General features: G+C 40.3%; 1 protein-coding gene across 1 annotated transcript in view; it reads right to left on the bottom strand.

Annotated features, from left to right (window-relative positions):
- LOC142210809 (protein kinase C and casein kinase substrate in neurons protein 1-like) overlaps nt 1-26,732 on the bottom strand; it is a 63,393-nt gene that overhangs the window by 14,100 nt on the left and 22,561 nt on the right. Inside the window, exon 2 of the mRNA XM_075280247.1 lies at nt 4,346-4,475. Coding sequence (XP_075136348.1) covers nt 4,346-4,405 — 60 coding nt within the window. The 5' untranslated portion in view covers nt 4,406-4,475. The remainder of the gene's footprint in view (nt 1-4,345; nt 4,476-26,732) is intronic.

The following is a 26,732-nucleotide window of genomic DNA, read 5'->3' as shown; positions in this document are numbered from 1 at the left end:
CCTTCAAATAGGATTATTATCAGAAGAAAAATGAAGGTAGAAACCAGAGACAAGTGTGGTTGGGGGGCTATTAATAGGTGGAAATGCATCACAACCATTCAGCACGCTTACATTATTGATGGAAATCTGAAAGAGCTGAGCTATGGCGAATGGAGCTTGCCAAAGTTCTAGAAATTTCTTGTGAGTTACACACTCTGCTGCTGCACAGGAGACGTGTCTGGCTGTGATTTCTCCTTTTGGGTTCTTCTTATATTGTCTGAACACTGTCCTATTCCCTCACCTTGGTAATTGATTTTCCACCACACCCATCTCCTTTACCTTCCTTCTGCTTACCTGTGTGATTGACAATCCTTCTTCCTATCAAGTCCAGGGTGGGTTCTTCCTCCCTATTTATTCTTGGCTGACATGCACATTGGTGCTTGTTATTGCTTTGTGCGTGCTGGTGTTACTCTTGCTTATCTGTTACCTGAACTCTTATTATTGATCTTTGTCTTTACCTTTGACTAGTTTCTTGGATTACGATTTTGTATTACATTGCCCCACTGTTCCCGGATCCTTGGCTAGCTAACCTCCCTTGGTTGTTGTTTGTCTTGTCTGCGTTCTGTGTTGCCACATACATAGGAAGGGCTCGTCGACCGGTTGTCGCCTATTGCTTAGGATAGGGCTGGCAAGCAGGAAGGGACAGCGGGGGAGGGGTGTTTCAGATTAGGGCTCACTGTCTATTATGCCCCTCCCCCCAGGGTTAACCAGCAGCTACTGGGGAATTTCTGCTCTAGCAATTCCCATACACATACTTTATGCCATCTGACCTGACCTAACATTGAGGTACAACACTTTGATAGCCTTGAAGAGGCTACAATTTCTGTCTTTACACTTTCGTTCATAGTACAAAATGAAGAACTGTGTCTCCCGTTCATCTTCATGCATAAGAATGCACCACCTCAAGCAGCAAAGAGGGTGTGAGGCAGTTCACATCAAAACAGCATCTCTGGAAGGCTATTATGGCATCCTGCAAATAAATTCAAGCAGAAGCTATCCAGAAACTAAAAAGTTCAATGGATGAATGAATTGTGAAGATTAAAAAAAAAGAGGTCCTATGTTAACATGTAATGTTTGATTGAAATAGCTTTTGATTTCAGTAAGTGTGAGCTCTTAGGCTAGGTTCACATCTGCGCTCTGGTCACTATCGTTCAGGTTGGTTGGGGGACCTGAAAAATGGAGAGCCCAACTGCTAAAAATATGGTCACCCATGGACCTCATAGACTATAATGGGATCCACCACATGTCCGTTGGATTTCCGTCTTTTTTTTATCCTGAAATCAGCGGAGAGAAAAGTCTTCTGTTCAGGACTTTGCTCTCTGGTGATTTTTAACAGTTTTTGCAGGAGAGTCTCCAATGGAGACCCAGTCGTAGATGTGAACCTAGCCTCAATGCTGCAAATTCAACAAATGACCATTTCAGTTCTTTACTAGAGATGAGCGAACACTAAAATGTTCGAGGTTCGAAATTCGATTCGAACAGCCGCTCACTGTTCGAGTGTTCGAATGGGTTTCGAACCCCATTATAGTCTATGGGGAACATAAACTCGTTAAGGGGGAAACCCAAATTCGTGTCTGGAGGGTCACCAAGTCCACTATGACACCCCAGGAAATGATACCAACACCCTGGAATGACACTGGGACAGCAGGGGAAGCATGTCTGGGGGCATAAAAGTCACTTTATTTCATGGAAATCCCTGTCAGTTTGCGATTTTCGCAAGCTAACTTTTCCCCATAGAAATGCATTGGCCAGTGCTGATTGGCCAGAGTACGGAACTCGACCAATCAGCGCTGGCTCTGCTGGAGGAGGCGGAGTCTAAGGTCGGACCTGAATGGAGACTGGTGTGGAGCGATCTTAGACTCCGCCTCCTCCAGCAGAGCCAGCGCTGATTGGCCGAATTCCGTACTCTGGCCAATCAGCACTGGCTAATGCAGAGCCGAGGGTGCGCTTGAACCCTTGTGCAGCCTCGGCTCTGCTACATCAGAGCCGAGGGTGCGCTTGAACCCTTGTGCACACTCTGCTTCATCAAGCTAATAGAATGCATTGGCCAGCACTGATTGGCCAGAGTACGGAATTCGGCCAATCAGCGCTGGCCAATGCATCCCTATGGGAAAAAGTTTATCTCACAAAAATCACAATTACACACCCGATAGAGCCCCAAAAAGTTATTTTTAATAACATTCCCCCCTAAATAAAGGTTATCCCTAGCTATCCCTGCCTGTACAGCTATCCCTGTCTCATAGTCACAAAGTTCACATTCTCATATGACCCGGATTTGAAATCCACTATTCGTCTAAAATGGAGGTCACCTGATTTCGGCAGCCAATGACTTTTTCCAATTTTTTTTCAATGCCCCCGGTGTCGTAGTTCCTGTCCCACCTCCCCTGCGCTGTTATTGGTGCAAAAAAGGCGCCAGGGAAGGTGGGAGGGGAATCGAATTTTGGCGCACTTTACCACGCGGTGTTCGATTCGATTCGAACATGGCGAACACCCTGATATCCGATCGAACATGTGTTCGATAGAACACTGTTCGCTCATCTCTATTCTTTACAACCTATAAAATATTTAGAAACTCTGTTGTGCAGAATAATTTTGAACAGAGAATTTAGAGTTTTAATTAGTGAAATAAAATATTATCATTGTAGTAAAACAATGAATAATGTCCACAAAAATATAAACTGTGCAAAAATATACTTTATTTATTAGCTACTTGAGCCGAAAAAGAATTTGTTTAAAATCAATTAAAAACATAGAAAACAATACATAAGTGGGAGTCACAGTGAGAAGAGCACAAAAAGTACAAAGAGTAATCATGATACACACATATACCATAGAGGGGTCAGAGGAGCTGAAGAGTGTGCTGTTATAATTCACCAGATATATAAGTATGCACAATAGTTTAAAGATTGTGGATCCAAAAATCTAAGCTGCAATAATGCAAGTGCAAAAGTATAAATACATAGGTCAGAATACATTATCCACAAAGTGGAGCATTTTACCTAAGATGTATCTAGCTTCATGAATGAATCAATAGATAGAGTGCAAGACTAGCATGTGCAAATAGCAAATAAAACACTAGCCACAATTGTATGTTCCTGCATACATAAAGGTCTACTCAAACTCCCCAGATACAAGTATATAGAGTATTGTGCTCACCACTGTGACTCCTACTCAGAGCCCCAACATACGTTTCACACCCTTCGTCAGGGTGGACATTATTCATTGTTTTACTAGCCTTGATACTAGATAGGTATACCAATGTGTTTTGAAGTATCTGTTGGCCATTAACTCTAGTGTTGAGTATTTGTAGGTTTATTAAAATATTATCATTGGTTTGTGCAATAAAATGTGATTTATAGTCTAACGGTAGAATATTTGAACATTGTACGTCATTTACATCAATCATTTAGAAAAATCTGAGGAAAATCTAATTTGCATTATAATTTGGAATGCGGTGTTCACAGTATCACAACCTCTGCTAATCTAAAGAAAGAAAAGCATGAATTGAAGAATGCAAAGAGTTGGAGTTGGTGAATATGATGAAAGATCTTCTTTAAAATGATTAATTGAAAAGCAGGGGTCTGCGCTCACTGGTAGATCTTGAATAACAGCCAAAAAAATAGATGAAATGGTAAAAAATGGATTTATTGAAAATAAAAAGCACGACGCGTTTCGGACCACCACGGGTCCTCTCTCAAGTGCAGATTTTGCTGAGTCAGCAAAATCTGCACTTGAGAAAGGACCCGTGGTGATCCGAAACGCGTCGTGCTTTTCAGCAAAATCTGCACTTGAGAAAGGACCCGTGGTGGTCCGAAACGCGTCGTGCTTTTTATTTTCAATAAATCCATTTTTTACCATTTCATCTATTTTTTTGGCTGTTATTCAAGATCTACCAGTGAGCGCAGACCCCTGCTTTTCAATTTTTCAATTTTTCTCTCCGGTCTCCCGGTGTCTCTGTTGGTTCTGCTGCCACTCCCACCTGGATTTTCACTCTATATGTGATAACAAAGACACACACTCTTCAAGTGAGAGGCATACTGGTAATATCTACTTCTATCTGTAATTTTTACGAAATTAATAATAATACTACATTCAGAGCGCTCGGTGTCTCTCCCCTTTTTGTCTTTTACTTTAAAATGATTACCTTTTTTATCATTTACATCATATGCTTTCATAGTGGGCCTGAGAATAACAAATTGCTGACTGATTCCTTATTTGTTAAACCCTGATGAAGAATCTTCTGTATTTCTTGCTAAATATTTTACAAAACACAAAGGGATTCCAGGTGATAAACCATTTTACTTACCATCCAGAAGCTATCAATGGTGGGTACATCAACTGCAACTTCACTGTATATCACAGACATGATGGCGTTTTAGCTTGAATTTTACTGGAGAGGCTTTAATATTAGTACATCACTTCAAAGGAGTTACAACCTGTAAAATAAACAAATATATTGTGTGTGTATATATATATATATATATATATATATATATATATATATATATATATACAGTCCTATGAAAAAGTTTGGGCACCCCTATTAATCTTAATCATTTTTTGTTCTAAATATTTTGGTGTTTGCAACAGCCATTTCAGTTTGATATATCTAATAACTGATGGACACAGTAATATTTCAGGATTGAAATGACGTTTATTGTACTAACAGAAAATGTGCAATATGCATTAAACCAAAATTTGACCGGTGCAAAAGTATGGGCACCCTTATCATTTTATTGATTTGAATTCCCCTAACTACTTTTTACTGACTTACTGAAGCACAAAATTGGTTTTGTAACCTCAGTGAGCTTTGAACTTCATAGCCAGATGTATCCAATCATAAGAAAAGGTATTTAAGGTGGCCAATTGCAAGTTGATCTCCTATTTGAATCTCCTCTGAAGAGTGGCATCATGGGCTACTCAAAACAACTCTCAAATGATCTGAAAACAAAGATTGTTCAACATAGTTGTTCAGGGGAAGGATACAAAACGTTGTCTCAGAGATTTAACCTGTCAGTTTCCACTGTGAGGAACATAGTAAGGAAATGGAAGACCACAGGGACAGTTCTTGTTAAGCCCAGAAGTGGCAGGCCAAGAAAAATATCAGAAAGGCAGAGAAGAAGAATGGTGAGAACAGTCAAGGACAATCCACAGACCACCTCCAAAGAGCTGCAGCATCATCTTGCTGCAGATGGTGTCACTGTGATACGGTCAACTATACAGCGCACTTTGCACAAATAGAAGCTGTATGGGAGAGTGATGAGAAAGAAGCCGTTTCTGCACGTACGCCACAAATAGAGTTGCCTGAGGTATGAAAAAGCACATTTGGACAAGGCAGCTTCATTTTGGAAACAAAAATTGAGTTGTTTGGTTATAAAAAAAAAGGCGTTATGCATGGCGTCCAAAAAGAAACAGCATTCCAAGAAAAACACATGCTACCCACTGTAAAATTTGGTGGAGGTTCCATCATGCTTTGGGGCTGTGTGGCCAATGCCGGCATCGGGAATCTTGTTAAAGTTGAGGGTCGCATGGATTCCACTCAGTATCAGCAGATTCTTGAGAATAATGTTCAAGAATCAGTGACGAAGTTGAAGTTACGCCGGGGATGGATATTTCAGCAAGACAATGATCCAAAACACCGCTCCAAATCCTCAGGCATTCATGCAGAGGAACAATTACAATGTTCTGGAATGGCCATCCCAGTCCCCAGACCTGAATATCATTGAACATCTGTGGGATGATTTGAAGCGGGCTGTCCATGCTCGGCGACCATCTAACTTAACTGAACTTGAATTGTTTGTCCAAAATACCTTTATCCAGGATCCAGGAACTGATTAAAAGCTACAGGAAGCGACTAGAGGCTGTTATCTTTGCAAAAGGAGGATCTACTAAATATTAATGTCACTTTTCTGTTGAGGTGCCCATACTTTTGCACCGGTCAAATTTTGGTTTAATGCATATTGCGCATTTTCTGTTAGTACAATAAACCTCATTTCAATCCTGAAATATTACTGTGTCCATCAGTTATTAGATATATCAAACTGAAATGGCTGTTGCAAATACCAAAATATTTAGAACTAAAAATGATTAAGATTAATAGGGGTGCCTAAACTTTTTCATAGGACTGTATATATATATAGCAAATGGGGCTTCCTATTCTTGGTACAGAACTCAGAATCAATCCATTGCATAGATGTAAAGGGTACCTGAGTTTTCATCAAAAGTGAAATATCTGCAGGGTTTTTCTGAGCAGACTGTTCTCTACCTGTATAAGCCTTCATACATGTCCTATCAATCCCATCACAGTGTCTTGCTATTAGTCCCATTATGGCTTCAGCACATTTTACATTTTTCTCTCAGGGTGTGGAAGTGCACAATAAGGAGCAGTCTGCCCCACTCCCCTATCCATTACTGCTACTACTGGTTTGGTTATATGTAATTCTTTCCTTACATGTAATTCTGCCAGAAGTAACTGCAAAATATAATATATATATATATATATATATATATATATATATATATATATATCTGTGAATCTCAGTGACCATAATATATGAGATCCATCGATACTGCACTGCAAATACAGGGCATAATGCAGCTAAAAAGATCTCTGATACTGAAAGAGAGAAATTTATGAGCACAGCCAGGTAAACTGATTTCTGTCTGTGACTATCATCTCACCAGTAACAGCCTAATACATAAGTAAACTTTTCTTACGTTTTAAGTTGTGATATTCTGCAGACAGAGCTGTTTTCAGAGTGTGGTGGCCATTAGAAAAAAACAAGCCCTTCCCCTCTCCATTCACTATCTGAAGAGAGAACTGTGCCTCCTCCTTCCACTCACTGTGAAGCTGTCTTAATTTTTTAATGGTATCCATGGATGGGACGTCCCTAGTAACAGGTTGTGAACTGTAAATTAGCTAGAAGAGAGATACCTAGTGACAGTAACTTTAGAGACTATTTAAAATGAAGAGTATAGTTAAATTGTCATGTACAGGAAATCTATCATTCCCAGTAGTTTTTAGAACCTTACATTTTGTTCGTGATATGGAGACTCCCCTCCTCCCTACCCAGCTACCAATTTAAAGTTTTTGCCTATTACTGTGCATGGAAACAATGGCAGCTTCAGCCAGTGTTCACTTGGATCTGCACCATGTGGCAACGTTCTAACAGTATATGGCTAGCTACTAAGTTCCAAGTTATAGTTACAGGAAGTCAGAATTTGAAGGTCTGGATCTCCATAATAAAAAATAAAGGGGCACACAATTTTGGATCTATTTATATTAAAATAAATGACATTTAGGTCTGGACGTTAATTATAGGTTTTTGAGGTGTGAAGTTTAATTTTTGAGGCCAAAAAACATTCTTTTTTATTGCTCTATTTAACCTTTTATCATGGCCTAAATACACCTTAAAGACCAAGCCACATTTTTGAAAACTGATGTGTCAGTTTATACGGAAATAACTTTGAGACGCTTTAGCTTATCCAATTTATTCTGAGATTTTTTGTGAGTAACATGAAGTACACTTTGGTCAATTTTTTTTTTACAATTTGTGTAAATTTGGAAAAATCATCTTTTAATTGTCCTTGTCTGAATTTATTTTAATGTTAGAAGGCTGACAAGTAAAATGGCAATTAAACAAATGTACAAGAAAATATCCCAAACTCATTTTTTTAGGGACCACTTTAGTTCTAAAGGCCTGTATATTAGAATCCTCCATAAATAACCACATGTTCAAAATTTCACCCCCTCAAAACAATGTTTGGGAAGTTTGTTAACCCTTTAACCGTTTCATTGTAATTAGGTGAAATTTAGACAGTGCCCCCGATCCAGTCACAAAATTCTGCTCTGGATTAGGCCCAAATGAATAGGCCTAGTCAGGAGGGAGTGTCGCACTGCGGACGCCCACGACTGATTCAGCCGCAGAATCTGCGGCAAGATAGGGCCGCTCGCTTCTTTTTTCCACGAGTGAGAAACAAATGCTCGCGGAAAAAAGAAGTGAACTTCCTACAGGATTCTACATTGAAGTCCCATTGATGTTTTTTGGACCCAGATTCTGATGTGGATTCCACGTCTAAATCCGGACCAAGAAAGTCTGTGTGAACTCAAAACTGTGCTCCAAAAACCAAATAATGCTCATTCCCTTCTGTGTCTGTCTGTGCCCATACAGCAGTTTATACTAACATATGACAGTACGTGGGGTATCCAAGTTTCAACAATGTCATACATGTGGGAGTAAACCGCGGTTTGGGTACACAGCAGAATGCAGAAGGAAAGGAGCGTTTTTTGAACCTTTAGAAGTCATGTCAGGTTTGCAGAAGCTCTAAGGTGGAAACGGAATCCTCTAGGAAGTGACCTCACTTTGAAAACTGCCCCCCCCTAAAAGAATTTATCGAGGGGTGTAGTGAGCATACATTTTTCAGATTTATATTTACAGCAGATGGTGAAAGGCTAATATGTAAGCTGTGCAGAGCACATTGGGTACACCAAATTCTCCACTATTTTCCCACTAGCTCCTAGGGTTGGAGGTCACTCTGGGGAGTCACTTCTGTAGTCTTTTCTCTAATAATATCTAAATCTGTGGTGTACTCTGATACACATGCACAGTTTACACATTTCCCCTCCTTCTGCAGCGAGTTTTGCCATAAAGATGTGGTGATTTCTGGGGGTTTTGCTGCATCGTACAAGATGTATATTGTGAGTGAGTGAAGGGTGTAGTCTGGGAAGACAAGTATATTCCAGCCAGGCAACTAAGGGGTGTGTGGTGAGACCCACACCAGGGAGGTCAGCTGACTAATCAGGCCCTAATAACAGTCTCTGTGTGAAGACTAGCAGGGTGGCACCACACTGACAGAGTTGAACTGTCCAGACTGGACCTCCAAAACAGTGGCCGTCTGTGAGAGACTTCTACCGCAACTCTGCGCAGAGGTGTTGGCTCCTTTCTTAGTTGCTGAGCTGCAGCAAACCTATTTCGACCTGAGTGAACAGGATGCAAGCGACTACCAGCAGGTGAAGGCGGAGATCCTGGCCCGACTGGGTGTGGACCAGAATGTCCAAGCTCAAAGAGTCCATGATTGGGAATACCAGGAGGCGTTACCACCAAGGTCTCAAATGCACCACAACTGTACAACTTGTCTGTAAGCGATACTGCGCTACACAGTCCCTTGGGAAGGGGCGCCCCAAATCCCACTATAGATAGATAGATAGATAGATAGATAGATAGATAGATAGATTAGATAGGTATTACTCCAAGCATTTATTTCCGGTTCTTTTTCAGAATGTTCTAATTTCACCTCTTTTCCCTCTTCTACGTCTCACATATAGTACCCATGACTGCCACATGTAAATTAATCTAAATGAATAATTGATTGACTATATCCTTAGTCAGACATCCTGCCCATATAAAAGGACCCTATCCTATATATTGCTCAATTATCACAGGTGGACAGACAACTAAAGGCACATTTGGAATAACAGTTATGACCTCCTTGTTCTCCAATAGCCTAGCATGGAGCACCCACTTTAGCTTTTTTGTCAGTTTACAAGCAATACTTAGCCATGAAGGTTATTAGCAGTAGAAAGCTACTTTTAAGATGATAGGGCCCCCTGACCTACCGGGGCCCCCACATGTTGCACCAATGGTACATCCGCCTCTGTAAATTACTCCATAGATCATTGATCGGCAACATGAGGCTCCTCATCTGTGGTTGAACTACCAATGCCATAGATAAAAGAAGGATTTAAAGCCACACAATTCTTACATTGTAAATTTCCAGGCCTTTGATGATGCTCACACCATCTAACACACAATACACACTTTGTTTCTTATCACAATATCTATAGCCTTTCTTGTTGTTCCATGTAGTTAAATAATTTACTTTCCCAGAGGACAAGTCTACTAACCTTATCACAACCATCTGAACAGAAACCTAGTTATACACTATACACTATCCTATTCCCAGCAAGTAGTTATAGACTATCATGTGTATCTGTAAGTGCCTGTATTACATAGATACAATGTAGCACATAAGTTTGTTCATTGAAAGAGATACAAAACAGGCCGATATCCAGCAAAGACTGCACAGAAGGAGGTGGGTAGACATTTTAAATAACTATCTGAGTGATCTTAGTGTTGCAAATCTTGAACAGAATGCCAGAAGTACAGTAAAAACTGACACACATGAGCGCAAAGAAGAACAAAGACAATATTCCAGTATAGGAGCAATTACATACCCATCAAGGAGACAGGATAGGCAATTGCTATAGGGCCTATGGAGGGAGGAGCCTGACGGTCCTTTGATCTCTTTTGATGTCTGGCAGTCCCCCTTGCTCTGTTTATTGAGGTTTATGATGCCGTTTATCAGAAGCACCCCCTATCCTTTAGGAGATTATTAACCCTTTAATGAAAAAGTAGCAGTAGGCAAGTACATTGTCCAATAAGGGAAGCTGTGAAGAGAAAAGTAGCTGAAATGGTTACTGCCAGTCAACTGGACTAATGGACTCTGTAGGCAGTGGTAAGTGCGCCATGTTTTTATTTTTATTCTTCAAATGCACTACTTAAAAATGTCTATTTATTATACTTATATAATCCCAACATATACCGCAGCGCTTTGGAGGCATTGTCAATCACTGTCCTATATTGAATGCACAATGTAAACTCCCTATTAAAAGGTCTTTACAGTGTGGGATGAGACCCCCGCAAACAAGGGGAGAACATACAAACGCCATATAGATGTTGTCAGTCACTTTCCAATTCAGGACCCCATTATTTTGTACTTTTGGGCCCTATGATTTCTATGTACGCCTTTGTATAGGAGTGTAGATGTAGAAAACATTCAAGTATAAGTGTGGTCCCTTAATGTATAAGTAGTATAATGGCTGCCATCAATCATCTGCTCCCCTTCTGATACCCATGACTGTTAATAGAAGAGGTTGCACCATCAATGTCCAGTTGGTAAAGAGCCAGCTGCTTTGACCCATGCAGATCACTAGAACAAGTGGCAGTGTAACTGTCTGCTGTTGGTTCTGCTTGACCAGACCTAGAGGTTTTAGGTCAGGACAATTGGACAATGATAACATAACCTATTATTATTCTGTCAGTGTCTGTCCTGAGACAACCCCATTAATATAGCAAATATCTAAGCAGCTTCTTCTCAAGTGGTTTTCCATGTTTGTAATATATCCCAAATTGTGGAAAGTCGATCTTGAAAGTATCCTTTTCTTTTTATTAAACCACCCAAAATTCCTTTGTCACAGTAGAAACTGTTGGATAAATTTCCAACATTTAACACAGACAGATATTTTTCTCTGGAATTTCACCATCCGGATTATACGGCATTAAATTTTGGGCTGTGTTTGGTAAGATATTTTTAAATACCGCACACCACATTATGAAAACAGCAGACGTCCTTCATGCAACTAGTCCTGTATGGATGTTGTGTGTCTTAGGCTGCAGGCACAAGAACTTAAGCCAGACTCGTTCCTAGAGATGAACTGACTACTCATTCTCCAAGAAATCTCAGATAAGTTAATATATAGGTATTAAATTATCTGGTTGCACTCTGATATGGTATATTATATGGTATGTGCTACTTGTTACTTATGCACTATTTATTGCAAAAGTACTTTGGTTGTGTTATATTGAATTTTGTTGAAAAGTATTGGCTATGGTTGATCCCCCATCCTTTTTACAGAAGTCCAGGGCCAATAGTGATTGTGCCAGAAAGGTGCAGCTTAAGCCTCATGTTCCAAGAGGAGGCGGCTAAAATTGGAGATCTGCGGTCACTGGTCCACAAATTGGAATTCCAACAGGGTGGATAATATGTATTACCTTTATTAGAAAAAAAATGTACTGCACAACGTGTTTCGAGCATGGCATCTGTCCTTACCTGACAAGAAATTGTGTTACCTGAAGAAGAGCTTGTGGAGCTCAAAACGCGTTGTGAGGTACATTTTTGTGCAATAAAGGTCATACATTTTATCCACCCTGTTGGCATTCCAATTTGTGGACCAGAGAGCGCAGACCTCCAATTCTAGCCATTGGTTTTCTTCCTTCAGAAAACACAAAGACAGAGAAGCAATTTTTTTCTATGTTAGGCTAAGGCTCTTCATTGTAGAAAAGCTGCTTTTTTTGTTGCATATTTTTCTTCATTTTTTTTCTCTAAAATCCCCAAAATGGTATAACTAAAAAGTACATCTGGTCCTGCAAAAAAATGATGCTTTATGCATCCGTATACACAAAAATATAAAAAAAGCTATGGGTGTCAGAATATGGCGACTCCAAGAATTATTTTTTGCAAATTTTTGTTTTTTTATGGGATTAAAACTTAAGAAAAACTATTTTATATACTCAAGTATAAGCTGATCCGAATATAAGCCGAGGCCCCTAATTTTACCACAAAAAACTGAGAAAACTTATTGACTCGAGTATAAGCTTTTCCCACAAACATTAAGCCCTCCTGTGGTTCCTGAGTAGAAAAATAAGTCATGGAGTTTGGAAGGTAGTGAGTCAAAAGTGAAAAATCAATAAATGCCTGTAGCAGGATGGGGTTAACCATACACTGCGATGACACTCGCTTTTACGCATTTTAACATTTAAAATGCTCCAAAAGATACCCTTATTTGGGGAGAAAGGGTGTTTACCTGTGGCTTTTAGACACACTGATGGTTATATTGCAAAAAGTTATGGTTTTCTAGAAAAAAAATGCCCCTTTTGACAAAAAACTCACATACTTTACAATGCACACTAATAAATAAACAATAAAAAGTTTAAAAAAAACCCCACCATTGTATTTTTTTAAAATATATAATGTATACAGTAAGAAACATGTTAGGTATCTCCACCAGTGGCGTAACTACCGCCATAGCAGCGGAGGCAGCTGCCACAGGGCCCGGGACATTAGGGGCCTGATGACAGCCGCTACCGTGGCTATCATTATACTCGGGGGTCTTATAATTATATAGTCTTATCATAATAATGATTGGCGGACCGGGAGAGGTAAGAAACATAAAAAACATGTTACTTACCTCTCCACGATCCTGCCTGACGTCCTTTCTGACGTCACGTAAACCTGGCCTGCGTCCCAGGTCATGTGACGTCAGACGTCATTAAACAAGGACGGCAAAGGAAAGGCAGCGGAGAAGACCACGTAGGAGCCAGGGACAGGTAAGTAACAGTAGTTTTTTATGTTTTTCTCCCCTCTGGGTCTCCGATTATTATACTCTGGGGTCTGAAAAGACCCCAGAGTATAATAATTGTTTATGGGTGTCCACTTTGGGGCATAATACTGTGTGCAGGGGCCCCTATGGTGGATAATACTGTGTGCAGGGGCCCCTATGGTGGATAATACTGTGTGCAGGGGCCCCTATGGTGGATAATACTGTGTGCAGGTGTCCCTATGGGGGATAATACTGTGTGCAGGGGCCACTATGGGGCATAATACTGTGTGCAGGGGTCACTATTGGGGATAATACTGTGTTAAGGGGCCACTATGGGGCATAATAGAACGCGCAGAAATGTGTAGGAGGGGGTCGGTCGAGGTCTTCGGTGTCGGGGGGGGGGGCCCATGTCAAAGGTTCGCCACGGGGCCCCGCCATTCCCAGTTACGCCATTGATCTCCACGTGTGTATAGGTCCCCACTGTCCAAAAATAGAGCTGTTTATCTTGTACGGTGAGTGCTGTAAAAAAAAAAAATATTCCGCAATGGGTAAATTAATGCATTTTGGCCACTTTGCTTTCTCCAAAAAATAGCAAAAAAAGTGATCAAAAAGTCAAACATACCAATAAAAGTACAACTTGTCCAGCAAATAAAGAGCCCTGACATGTCTCTGTCAGTATAGTACAAAAGTTGACCCCAAAAAAATTGTTCATTTTCAAAAAGTGACGTTTTATTTGTTAAAGCAGTAAAACATAGTAAAAAATATTATAAATATGTTATTGCCGTAATCGTGGTGAGCTGCCGGATATAGCTGCCATGTCATTTTTAATGCAGAGTGAACGCCGTAGGAACAAAGTGCAAAAAATTATGATAGAATTATGTGTTATTTCACATGGACCGCCAAAAAATGTATCATATGATCCGGAAACCTATTAATACTCCATGTATAACCCCTTTAAGCCTCCCTATGCATTATTGGAACACCCCTTTAAGTACTTTAACCTTTTAATGGAAAGATTCTGACCTTCAAGTCAAATTGAAGTTTTCTATGTTTTATACCTGGTCATGTTTTCACTCTTTCAGTGTCCACACAGTGCAATAATATATTAAGAAAATAATCAGCAAAGAATATACACCATGATGATAAAGGTCTTAATTCACTTTATACAATGTAAATATGATAAAAAGACAGATCAGCATCCTACCAAACCACCGAAATCTAACCAGGAAATCGGCCAGTTCTGTAAGCACCAATATTCACATACAGTTTGTAGGATTCTATTATTTGTCTATGTGTATTTAGCTGCCCTTCAGGGTCTATGAAAAGCAGGATTATAGACTGTATGGGCACTGTCATGGCCACGATCAGTGTTTCCATGCATAGAAGGATGAATATTAAGACTTCACACAAGAAATCAACCAAAAAGTGACCTCTCATTCCAAGTGTATGAAATGTGCAGATGACTGATCAGCATGAGAGAGTCTCCGTTGGAACAGAGGGGAGATTGTCCACATGTACCAGTTATTCTTCTAGTCAAGCACATGATCCCAGTGTCACATCCCAGGGCTGTCTTCAATTTCCCCACTGAACAGACCAGCCAGATACATATTAGATTATGTAGATTAAAGCTAAAACAAACACATATGGAGCCTGAGTATGTATGTGCTGCTTAATATAGCCACATCTGCAGTCCGGATCCCAACGCATCTGGAAATTTATCAATGAAAACAAAGTAATCCTAGCTGTGTATAATAACTCAGAGAATAAAAAGTGGCGTCCATCTATCTATCTAGAAAAAAAGAAAATAGGCAGCAAAAACACAAAAATCCTAGATAGATAGGTCTCCTATCTATCTATCTATCTATCTATCTATCTATCTATCTATCTATCTATCGTTCTGGTATGAAGCTCTTGGAGACAAATTACTATTACTTATTGATAAAGTTGAGTGTATGGACAAGTGACAGTCGCTTTCTCAGTTGCTGCTGTATCTTAGTATCTATGCTCTGTGCACTTTTTGGGAAGTTGCATATCCAGGCTATGCTTTTCATTGGTAACAAGAGGCTCATGAATCCTGAAGCTGGGATAATTTCCAGCATCAAGTGGCAGATTCCTGGAACAGAAAATCTCCTGGCTGTACGTAGCATTCCCCACCTCCCGATACAGCACATCCAGTCGTGTCACTTCAACAATTTGTTTTATGTTGGCAGGTAGAGCGTTGGCCGCTTACTTATTTTCCATGCAGAAATAATAGTCATAAAGCTTGGGGTCTGCAACTAATTGCCTTGGCAGATGCTGTAACTATGACCTGTTCTGCTGAATTCCACATACTTTGCTATAAAGGGCCAACATCAGATGCAAAGTCTATGAAAGCTGTTCATGTACACTACATGGTGAAAAGTATGTGGACACTCCTCAGTGGGTTCGGCTATTTCGTCCACACCCATCACTATAACTCAGGCCAAAGACTGACCATAAAGTCATGTAATACTCTCGGATATACATTTACATGGGTCAAAACTAACGTCACCGCAGAAAAAAACAGTCACAGTTTGTAGCCACTGTTAACATTACTATTAATATTTACATATTTTTTTCACATAATATTTAATAGAGATGAGCGAACAGTAAAATGTTCGATATTAATACTGAATTAATACTTAAAAAGTCTTTATTTCATTTCAGAATCCTTTTAACCCCTTCCTGCCGATGGCACTTTTTAACTTCCTGACCAAGCTCGATTTTTCAAAACTGACATTCTATTTTCCCACTAGCTCCTATGACACGGACGGCGAAGAGGGGCATTCTGGGGGATCACGCTGGTGTATTCTCTCTTATAACCTCTAAATATGGGGTATCCCCTGAAAACGCTCGCACAGATTACACATTTCCTTCTAGTCGCAGCCACTTATGTCCTAATGATTTGGCGACTTTTGGGGTTTTTGTCTTCACATTGTACAAGATAGATTTTTATTTTTATTTTCTGGCAATGTGGCCATATGAGGGCTTGGTGTTTGCGGTATTAGATGTACTTTTCAATGCCACCATTTTGGGGCCTGTAACTTACTGACTACATTTTATTAACTCTTTCTGGATAGGATGTAAAAGGAAACATCAATTCTGGCACTGCTTTTTAGCATTTTTTTCCCTGTGCAGCGTACAGCATAAGTAACATGTTACCTTTATTCTGCGGGTCGGTACGGTTACGGCGATACCTCATTTGTATTATTTTTTAATGCGTTGCTCTTTGTGCAGAATAAAATTCAATTCAGGGGAAAAAAAATCAATTATTTTTGCATCACCATCTTCTGAAAGACATAACATTTGTATACTTCGGTAGACAGAGATGGTTGAGGGCTTATTTTTTGTGGGATGACCTCTGCTTTTTATTGGTACCATTTTGGTTTTCATCTGACCGTTTGATTACTTTTTATTGAACATTTTATAAGGGAAAGGTGGTGAGTAATCATTATTTTGTGCTGTTTTCTACGGGTTTTTTTTATGATGTTCGGGTTAAATAATGTTTTAATTTTATTGTTCTGGTTATGCGGTGATACCAAATATGATATATTTTTTTTTTCTATTTTTCTTTATTTTACATAATGAAACATTTTATATGGGAAAATGGGATTTTGGGGGCTTTATTTATTTCTAATTTATTTTAAACTTATTTAAACTTTTTTGTAACTTTTTTTTCTGTCCCCATGGGGGATTGAAGCAGTGATCTGCTGATCTCTGCTTCACTAGATGTACGCTGCAATACACGTGTTACACGTGTATTGCAGTGTAGAGGAAGCTGTCAGCTGTAGACAGCTTCCTTTTTTGGCAGGATCAACCAGGTACGTGGAGGGGACGGCATGGGGCAGACCTGGGGTCGCTGATCAGACCCCGGGCTGCCCATTACCAACACTGGCACCCCCCGAAACCTCTGAGATGCCGGCAGTCATGTTTGACCGCCGGCATCTCAGGGGTTAACTCTCGCGATCGGACCCTGTTCCGACCGCGGGTGTTACAGGGCATTGTCAGCCGTATGTTACGGCTGATACTCGCAGGGCATGGTGCACACACAGGTTCTGCGTGCGCACCATGCACCGTAGTACTACGGCGGTTTGCAGGAAGTCTTTGACGGCAGCGCTGTACTATTACGGCGGATATCAGGAAGGGGTTAATACCTTTTTTTAAGGAGACAGATGAGATGTACAGGAACTAGAGATGAGCGAACAGTAAAATGTTCAAGGTTCGATATTCGTTTCGAGTAGGCCTTCAATATTCGACTACTCGAAACGAATATCGAACCCTGTTATAGTCTATGGGGGAAAATGCTCGTTTCAGGGGTAGGCAACGTTCGATCAAATTATACTTACCAAGTCCACGAGTGAGGGTCGGGCTGGATCCTCCGAGAAGTCTTCTCCGTGCAGCATCCCTGCGGCATCTTCCGGCTCTGAATTCACTCTGCCAGGCAAGGGGCCTGGGCAGAGCCGACTGCGCATGCCCGCACTACAAGCGGACATGCGAAGTCGGCTCTGCCCAGGCCCGATTCCTGGCAGAGTGAATTCAGAGCCGGAAGACGCCGCGGGGATGCTGCACGGAGAAGACTTCTAAAGGTAGGAGAAGAACCAGCGTTGATTGGCCGACTGTATAGCATTCGGCCAATCAATGCTGGTTCTGCATCGAACTTTTCCATTCGAATAGCGAGTGGTACTCGATCGAGTACGAGTATTTCGAATACTGTAGTATTCGATCGAATACCTACTCGCTCAAATACTACTCGCTCATCTCTAACAGGAACGTTTTGATCTATAACTAAGTTAATCTTTACTCTGAGGGAATTCATGGAATGCTGCCCAGTGTGGACAATGTCACTTCAATGACACTGGGTATACAGCATTGTGTTTTTACAGGGCCTGCTCTGAAACATCTGCACACTCAGGCACTGATGCACAAAGAACATGGAAGATGGTCAGGGGCACGGCCATCAGTAGGATGACACATTTCTCTCACATCTCCTCTCTGATAAAACACTTATCATTCCATTAGAACAAGACTTGCTTTTTTGAGGCACATTGCCCATTGAGCTTAAAGGGAACCTGTCAGATTGAACAGTGTCCTATCTTTAGGCAATACGTTCTAGAGCAGGAAGAACTGATGGAGATTCCACAAGGCATTCCGGCTCTAGCCACAGTCAGTGCTGCAGCCACCAATGTTTTCACTTAAGTAAGTCAATACATAGTTATATAGGGGAGGATTCAGTGGAACTTGTATTATATTCAATTACATACATATACACTTTCTACCAATAAGTATTTGGACACCCATGCAAATGCAAATAAAGATATGAGCGGTTGTTATGTACGTCACGCCTTCCACCGTTAAGTATCGTGTAGGAAACAGCATTGGCATTAGTTGCATGCAAGATGACACGAAGTGCAGAGTTGTCCGATTTCGAGAAAGGGGTTATTGTCAGGTACCACAGAAATGGTCAATCCTTAAGGGGCATAGCAAGGGAACTGAATTACCCAAAATCGACAGTGGCCTATGGGATTACAAAATGGTAGGTGAATGGAGATTGTCGGAATGTGTCCCGAGTCGGTAGACCCCCGAAACTGCATCCGTCTGAAATCAGTGAAAGAACTTACCTGTCTTCTCCAAGCCGAATGGAGTAAAATACCACTAGCCGTCATACAAGGACTTGTGGAAAGCATGGCCCGGAGGGTTGAGGCTGTAATTACCACTCGTGGAGGCTTTACCAACTATTGAATATGAATGAATGTTGTTTTCTATTCTACCACAGCTGTCCAAATACTTATTAGTAGACAGTGTATGCTTATTGTAGGATTAGGGTAAGCTGGAAGGGGACATTTAACTGTTATCGGGCAACTAGAAGAATCATACTATGTTAGGGTAACTTTAGGGGCGGTATACTATGCAAGGGCACAAAGAGAAATGAAGTGGGTGTAGCTGAATTCACCACAGCGCGCATAGAGCGCCAAACATTCGGTCCCTCTTTCTATTCTTTGAAATTTGGGAGGTATGTTATAAGGTATATGCCTGAGATTTCATTTTCAGTCCTACATACCCAGAACCTGTGTTATGACACAACTCAGTAATGAAATGCAGCTAATTAACACTGCAGGTAAAATGCATCAAAAATGCATTGCGTTTTTACCGTAGGGTTTTTCATTGGGTTTTTCTGCATTTCTGTAACAAAAATTAACATACTGTGTTTTTCAGAAGGCAGTTATCTGTAGATTTTTTTCCCACAGTGTGTGGATAAGATTAAGAAAATTCCCATTCACATTGGTGGTACAATACGCAGCCTTTTTATCTACTGTGTTTCCACAATGTGGGGCCCTAGCCTAAAGCTTGATTGATGGGTTAAATAACTCAGGCTTGGTGGGACCACATTGGGAGCTATTTCTGAATCCCATTGTTAAGTAAACCTGGCTTTTTGTTAGGAAGCTGGCGTCTGCCGCTGTAATAATGATTGCACATGAATGTAAACAAGTGACTTCAGGCGCTGCTATTAGTATACCGAGTCTTTATTATGTCTAATAAGAACACATATCATAACACGCACACAACATCTTATGTGAACTGACCTAAACTCACCTACAACTTGCTTAAAGAAAAAAAATTACATACAAGACAAACTACACGTGATAATAATCCAATTTTGTGTTGTTGTGCCAGCGTCCCTGGCACTCCGTTATCCAATGCCACTGTCCGATCCAGCAAGCACCAGCAGAAATCCTGCATGGCATATATCACTCACATACGTCACCAGTTGTTTTCCTGTTTAGTGATGTTTTTCAAGACAAAACCATCTGTGGCTCATGTGAGAACCTATAAAGGACAGATGATATATCTCTCCTTTTTTCTAAATCCATCCCTAGTTCTTGCTTAAAAATCTACATGAACAAAATGTGAAAGTCATGTAGGTTGTGCAACCTGACCCTAATGGTGATCCCACAAAGCGGTCCTGCTCTAGCCACAGTCAGTGCTGCAGCCATCAATGTTTTCACTTAAGTAAGTTGGGAGTTGACACTACTGTTTTTACAGTATGTTGCTCTCTAGGAGAGAGAGGATATTATAAATGTGAAAGTTTGTGTGTTTGGATGTTTGTTCCTCAATCACACAAAAACGGCTGAACAGATTTGAATGAAATTTGGCACATAGATAAATTGTAACCTCGATTAAAACATAGGCTACTTTTTATCCCGATAAGTGACATGGCTTCACAACTGTTATGAATTAATGTTCACATACTATATTACACTGCTCTTGCAACAGCTTATCTCAGGTCCCAGGTCTGTTATCTCTCTGTGTAAATACTCATCTAACCCTCAGTCCATTGTGTACACGCATTTGAGCATCATCTGATCTTTTCCAGGCAGTGCTGATATACTAATGGTAAAACACTTTTAATCCAAATTGGCAGTTTTGCAATTTTAAACATGCCTGGAAAAAGAAAATCTAATTTGTCATAAACAACGAAAGCTATGAAGGTAGCCAGAAGTAACAGAATTCTGCTAAAGTGGAGCTGAGGGGAATCATCGTAACATCACACTCATTATATGGCTTCCCAGCGAGCTGCTGAGATGTCGGAACAATCACAGTCACAGCACGAGGAACAAGTTCAGCGGCATGCCAGCTTGATAGCTGCAGAAACGCCGGGCAGGCAGATCATCGACGCCAACAACACGCTCATTATATGGCGTCCCAGTGAGCTGCTGAGATGCCGGAATAATTACAGGCACAGTGCGAAAACAACAAGTTCAGCGACAGGCCACCTTGACAGCTGTCGAAACGCCAGAGCAGGTGGATCATCAACACCAACAACACGTTCATTATATGGCGTCCCAGCGAGTTGCTGAGATGCCAGAACAATCACAGGCATGGTGTGAGGAACAAGTTCTGCAGAAGGACAGCTTGAGAGCTGCCGAAATGCCGAAGCAGGCAAACTATTGACTGCAGCAATTTGCTGAATTTAGGTGGATCATTGACGTCAACAATACGCAGATGAAGTCGCGGACAGAGGCTAGTTGAATATCATGTAAAAAAACATGATGGATGCTTTATTCAGTCATGTTTTTTTTTTTTTTTGCAATGTAAGAAAAAGTCCTGCATGCACAACTGTCAGAAAAGTAAAAAAAAAACATGACGGAAGAAAGAAATGTCTATTATTTTTTTTACATGGGGTGAATGCAGACGCAAAGCAAACGGAGTGGGCTCCATCTGCCATTAAAGTCTATTGCTGTCATCCTATGATGGATAAAAGAAATGGACATTAATAGTGGTAGTGCAGTCTATCTTAAGCAAATTGTAAGAGGGTTGAAAAATGGGTCTGTCACTCTTTTACGTGAAGTCTCAAAGTCTGGACCAGTTCCAATTCCACAAACAATGTAGGTGAAATGAAAGAAATCCGCGCTTACCGACTGGAATCTTGCCAATAAACCTTTATTAAAACCTTCCACTCACACAACGCGTTTCGAAACCTATAGCCGGTTTCTTCATCAGGTGTACATAAGGGTAGTATAAAAAACATCATACCTCCTCCATATATATATACAAATGACTAGGACGGGGAAGCAGAGGAAGACCCACCCCCTCATCACGTCACTACGTCCTATTACAAGGGTCCATACAGATCTCGTTTCCCAACCAGTTATATTTTAAAACATGATCCAAATGTTGAACATTTATAATATACAACAGCATAAAAAAGAGAGAGAGTTGTCATTACCTATTGCCGGCACATGTCCGCGGCGTCTACCGTTCCCTTGCTGCACATCGGTATTGGGAAGGTCGCCCGGAAGTTCTCATACATATGCCGGTGGAGCGCATATGCGCTCCAACCACCGGAAGTGGTGTGTACAGGGCGCATATGCTCTCCTCACCCCTGCGTTCCATATGCCGGAAGTGGCATGATCCACCAGAGAACCTTCCCACCTAGGTATATCGCTGGGTGACAACTAGCATCATTGGTTATGTCAGACAATATCTCCATACTCCAATCTATTATACTCAAAATTATTTATAAATACATGCTGATTGCCCTATGACACTATTTAGATAGTTTCTTGATATTCCTACCACTACATAAAAACAAATAAAATTTTTTTATAAAAAATATATATAATATATGATAAAAAATAAAAAATAAAATAAACTCCCACACATAAAAAATACACCTAAATATATAGTAACTATACCCTGTATCTATAAGTATAGATAAAAAAAATTTTTAAAAAAATATATATAATATATGATAAAAAATAAAAAAATAAAATAAACTCCCACACATAAAAAATACACCTAAATATATAGTAACTATACCCTGTATCTATAAGTATAGATACAGGGTATAGTTACTATATATTTAGGTGTATTTTTTATGTGTGGGAGTTTATTTTATTTTTTATTTTTTATCATATATTATATATATTTTTTATAAAAAAATTTATTTGTTTTTATGTAGTGGTAGGAATATCAAGAAACTATCTAAATAGTGTCATAGGGCAATCAGCATGTATTTATAAATAATTTTGAGTATAATAGATTGGAGTATGGAGATATTGTCTGACATAACCAATGATGCTAGTTGTCTAAACAAGACAAAAACATGTATGTTTTATTTTTAGTAGCTGGTATGAGCGAGGCATCAAGTCACCCAGCGATATACCTAGGTGGGAAGGTTCTCTGGTGGATCATGCCACTTCCGGCATATGGAACGCAGGGGTGAGGAGAGCATATGCGCCCTGTACATACCACTTCCGGTGGTTGGAGCGCATATGCGCTCCACCGGCATATGTATGAGAACTTCCGGGCGACCTTCCCAATAGCGATGTGCAGCAAGGGAACGGTAGACGCCGTGGACATGTGCCGGCAATAGGTAATGACAACTCTCTCTCTTTTTTATGCTGTTGTATATTATAAATGTTCAACATTTGGATCATGTTTTAAAATATAACTGGTTGGGAAACGAGATCTGTATGGACCCTTGTAATAGGACGTAGTGACGTGATGAGGGGGTGGGTCTTCCTCTGCTTCCCCGTCCTAGTCATTTGTATATATATATGGAGGAGGTATGATGTTTTTTATACTACCCTTATGTACACCTGATGAAGAAACCGGCTATAGGTTTCGAAACGCGTTGTGTGAGTGGAAGGTTTTAATAAAGGTTTATTGGCAAGATTCCAGTCGGTAAGCGCGGATTTCTTTCATTTCACCTACATTGTTTGTGGAATTGGAACTGGTCCAGACTTTGAGATTTTATGCACGCCTAGTGCGGTTGTAATCTGCTGCTTCTGGCTTTGTCACGGATTTGTGTGTGGAGCTGTTTGAGTGCTGTGATCACATCACAGCACCAACAGGTGATTACAGTCTTATTATAAATTATATTACACTGTATCACCAAAGGTAATGCACCAGGTGCCGCGCGCTGCTTCTTTGTGTTTTCTTCTCTTTTACGTGAAGGTCACTGAGGGTATGTTGCATATATTTTGACCTAATCATAAGGTCATAATAGTGTCCAATAACAGTGCTTTGCTGGTGGTATACAGCACACCATGGCATACAAAACATGACATACCATGTACCTTGGCAATAATCAGTTGGTACATGTACTACAAACTGGGGTAATGGTAATCCATAGCCGGCAATAACGGATGAAGCAAATGCTAAACAGTAGCGTGAGTGTACAGTTAGGGCTGGTCACATAGGATTTCATAATCTGTTTACTGGAATTGTTGAGCAGATCTGCTAAACAGATATAAATGGATACTAAATTCAGGTCATCCATTTACACAGGATTCAAAGTGCAAAACACAAATCTTCCACTGTCTGCTTTATGTGACACTAAAGTATAGTCTCCCACATATAACACTGAACTCTATGTACGAGGATGGCCTTCCATCAAACGGATCATCAAGACAAGATGTAAGCATGCCCTACTTTTACATGGATGAGAGCTTTTTTTGGCAGTATTTGTGTCATTAATACATTTTGTAATATACTTTATCATTAAAATTCTGAACTTTTCTGCTAAATCCTAAATTTCTTTATTCTTTCTCCAGTCTCTCTATTGACCTTTCACTAGGTAGGAAGGGTAAACTCTTGTAAATGCAAGGAAACTCATGCAGCAAAGTAACTTCATAGCGTTATGAAACTGAGGCTAAATTCACACTATAGAGACTCTGATGCAGATGTGAACCTAGCCTTAGAAAAAGCACTTTTTGTGTCATGTGACTCCAAGATCGCAGTTCTATCTGCTGAAAACAGAGTCTGGATTGGAAGCAGCTTCTCTGTAATACAAGAGCGTGTATATATACCTATACACCCAGTAAAAGGAGTGTAAAGCTCTCAATACCGAATCAAAGGCAAAAAGAGAAGAGCAGGATTTCACAGAAATTAGCCACAATTTGTTAATAAAGTATATTACGAAACTTATTCATGACACAAATCCAAAGTTGTTAGAAAGCTTAGTTATACTGTGATTGTTTCATCCCTTATTGTTGCTAAAGGGTTTTCTGGGCTAAAAATATTGATGACCTATCCTATGGATTATGTGGACACACAACACTCCCATTGATCTTCTGTTTTCAGCAGCTGGAGCAGGAAGCAGACAGCTCCGTTCTCTGTATAGTGGATGATAAGATATTGCTGTGCACATTTTCCTCTTTGGAGCAATGAGCAGTTGCCTTACTTCTTTGGAGCAATGACATCACTCGAAAGAGAAATGGAGGCAACAATTCACAAGAAGAAAGCATTGATTGAGACAACCCTAACCTATCCATCTGTGAGACTGAATGAATATGCTTGGTTAAAGGGGTTTTCCCATCTCAGTGTTTCAGAACGCTGCCTGCACTGTCTGCTTCTTACTTCCTGTATTTCTCTCCCTCCCCCTCCTTCCTGCTGAATGGGTTGAAGAAGTCTCACAACACTTATGCAGGTCAGATAATATGCAACTGCATGTACACAACGGACTCAGTGTTATCTGTGTGTTTACATAGAGAAATAACAGATTTGGCTTTATCAGCAAACTGCCATTAGCTGAACGATTGTCCTGCTGGCACTGAGTAAGTGACATCACTTGTCCTATCTCCCAGGTCAGTGGTTATAGCAACGCTGTGTAAACAATGGGAGGAAAAAGGTCACATAGCAGGAGAACAAAGCAGAGTTTCTAAAGCAATATATTTAGGGAAAGTCTTCAATTTACATAAGCTACCAGTATAAATAGGATCCTTGAGATGAGACATCCCCTTTAAGGAGACTCAGTATCATGTTATCATTAGTATGTTATTGCCTTGTACATATTATACTGTGTAATGTCTGCCAAGTTGTACTGTGCTGCATACTGAGAACAAAGCTGAATAGTAAATAATGCAACTTTTAAAGAACAGAAAAAGGGACAAAATGTGCACCGTAGCAAATTTAGCTCCACCCCCTTCAGCTGCCCCCATTTTAATGTCCCCCCTTTATCTTCCCCAGTTTATTGTCCTCATTTATCTGAACCCCTTCATCTGTCACCAGTTTAATGTGCCCCTTCACCTGCCCCTAGTTTCATGTTCCCTCTCAATTTGCACCCAAAGTTTAACATGAAAAACACTGATACTCGCCTCTCCTCGATCTCCTGCTGTTCTGTCTGCAGTCTCAGTCACAGAGTGTTCTGGGAGTTGCAGCAATGTGAGTGACATCATCACATAGCGCCTACAGCTCCCGGGGCTGGAGTACATGGGGAGCACAATAGTGAAGTGGAAGCTGTATGCGAATGGCTCTTGCTTCATTCACCATTGTATTCAACTCATCTGCGTCCTCCAGAATGCAGCTGGTGAATAGACTGTTGTACTACCATAGACAACTGATAACTGTCCTGAGTTTTTAAAAATTTCAATGTGAACTGTGTAGTGCTTCATTTTGTGGTGGCATTACAGGGAAATTGAACAATTGCTGTCAGGTCCCTGACAGATTACAGCTGAACCAGTGACGGTAGCAAGACATCCTGTGGTCACCTTATTGTTGGAGAACTCTTCTAACAAAAAGGAGATTCTGTCACTCTTGGGAATCTTGATTTAAATGAAGGCCTTGGTAACTAAAATAATACTTGTTATGGGATGAAATACTCTTTGGACCATAAACCACATTATTTCATATGACTATTTAATGTGGAATTGTGACTAAGTAAACATATGTGGGATACAGCAGAGTATGGTAATGCCAGACCATCAGTGTAGGGAATAATCTAGGTAGTATCTGCATCATGACTTATTGGTGTCACAAGTTCCAGCTCACAAAATATTTCAACATCCCAAAACAAGATTTTTGCCAAAATAAAGTACCTCTGACTAATAGATTCTAACCTTAAAATGTGAAGATCAGCATCATGGAAATGCTGATGGCTGATGACTTACTACTACAGAAAATGGCGGACATTTATACAGATACTTGCTATGTCCACTTTATGCGGATATAGTCAATGTATGGTATTACAATTATTCATGACAATGTGTGTATGGCAATGTATGTATCACTGAGT

This window comes from Leptodactylus fuscus, chromosome 6, assembly GCF_031893055.1.
Source record: "Leptodactylus fuscus isolate aLepFus1 chromosome 6, aLepFus1.hap2, whole genome shotgun sequence".
Taxonomy (NCBI): Eukaryota; Metazoa; Chordata; class Amphibia; order Anura; family Leptodactylidae; genus Leptodactylus; species Leptodactylus fuscus.
This window is presented reverse-complemented; position numbering and strand designations above follow the sequence as displayed.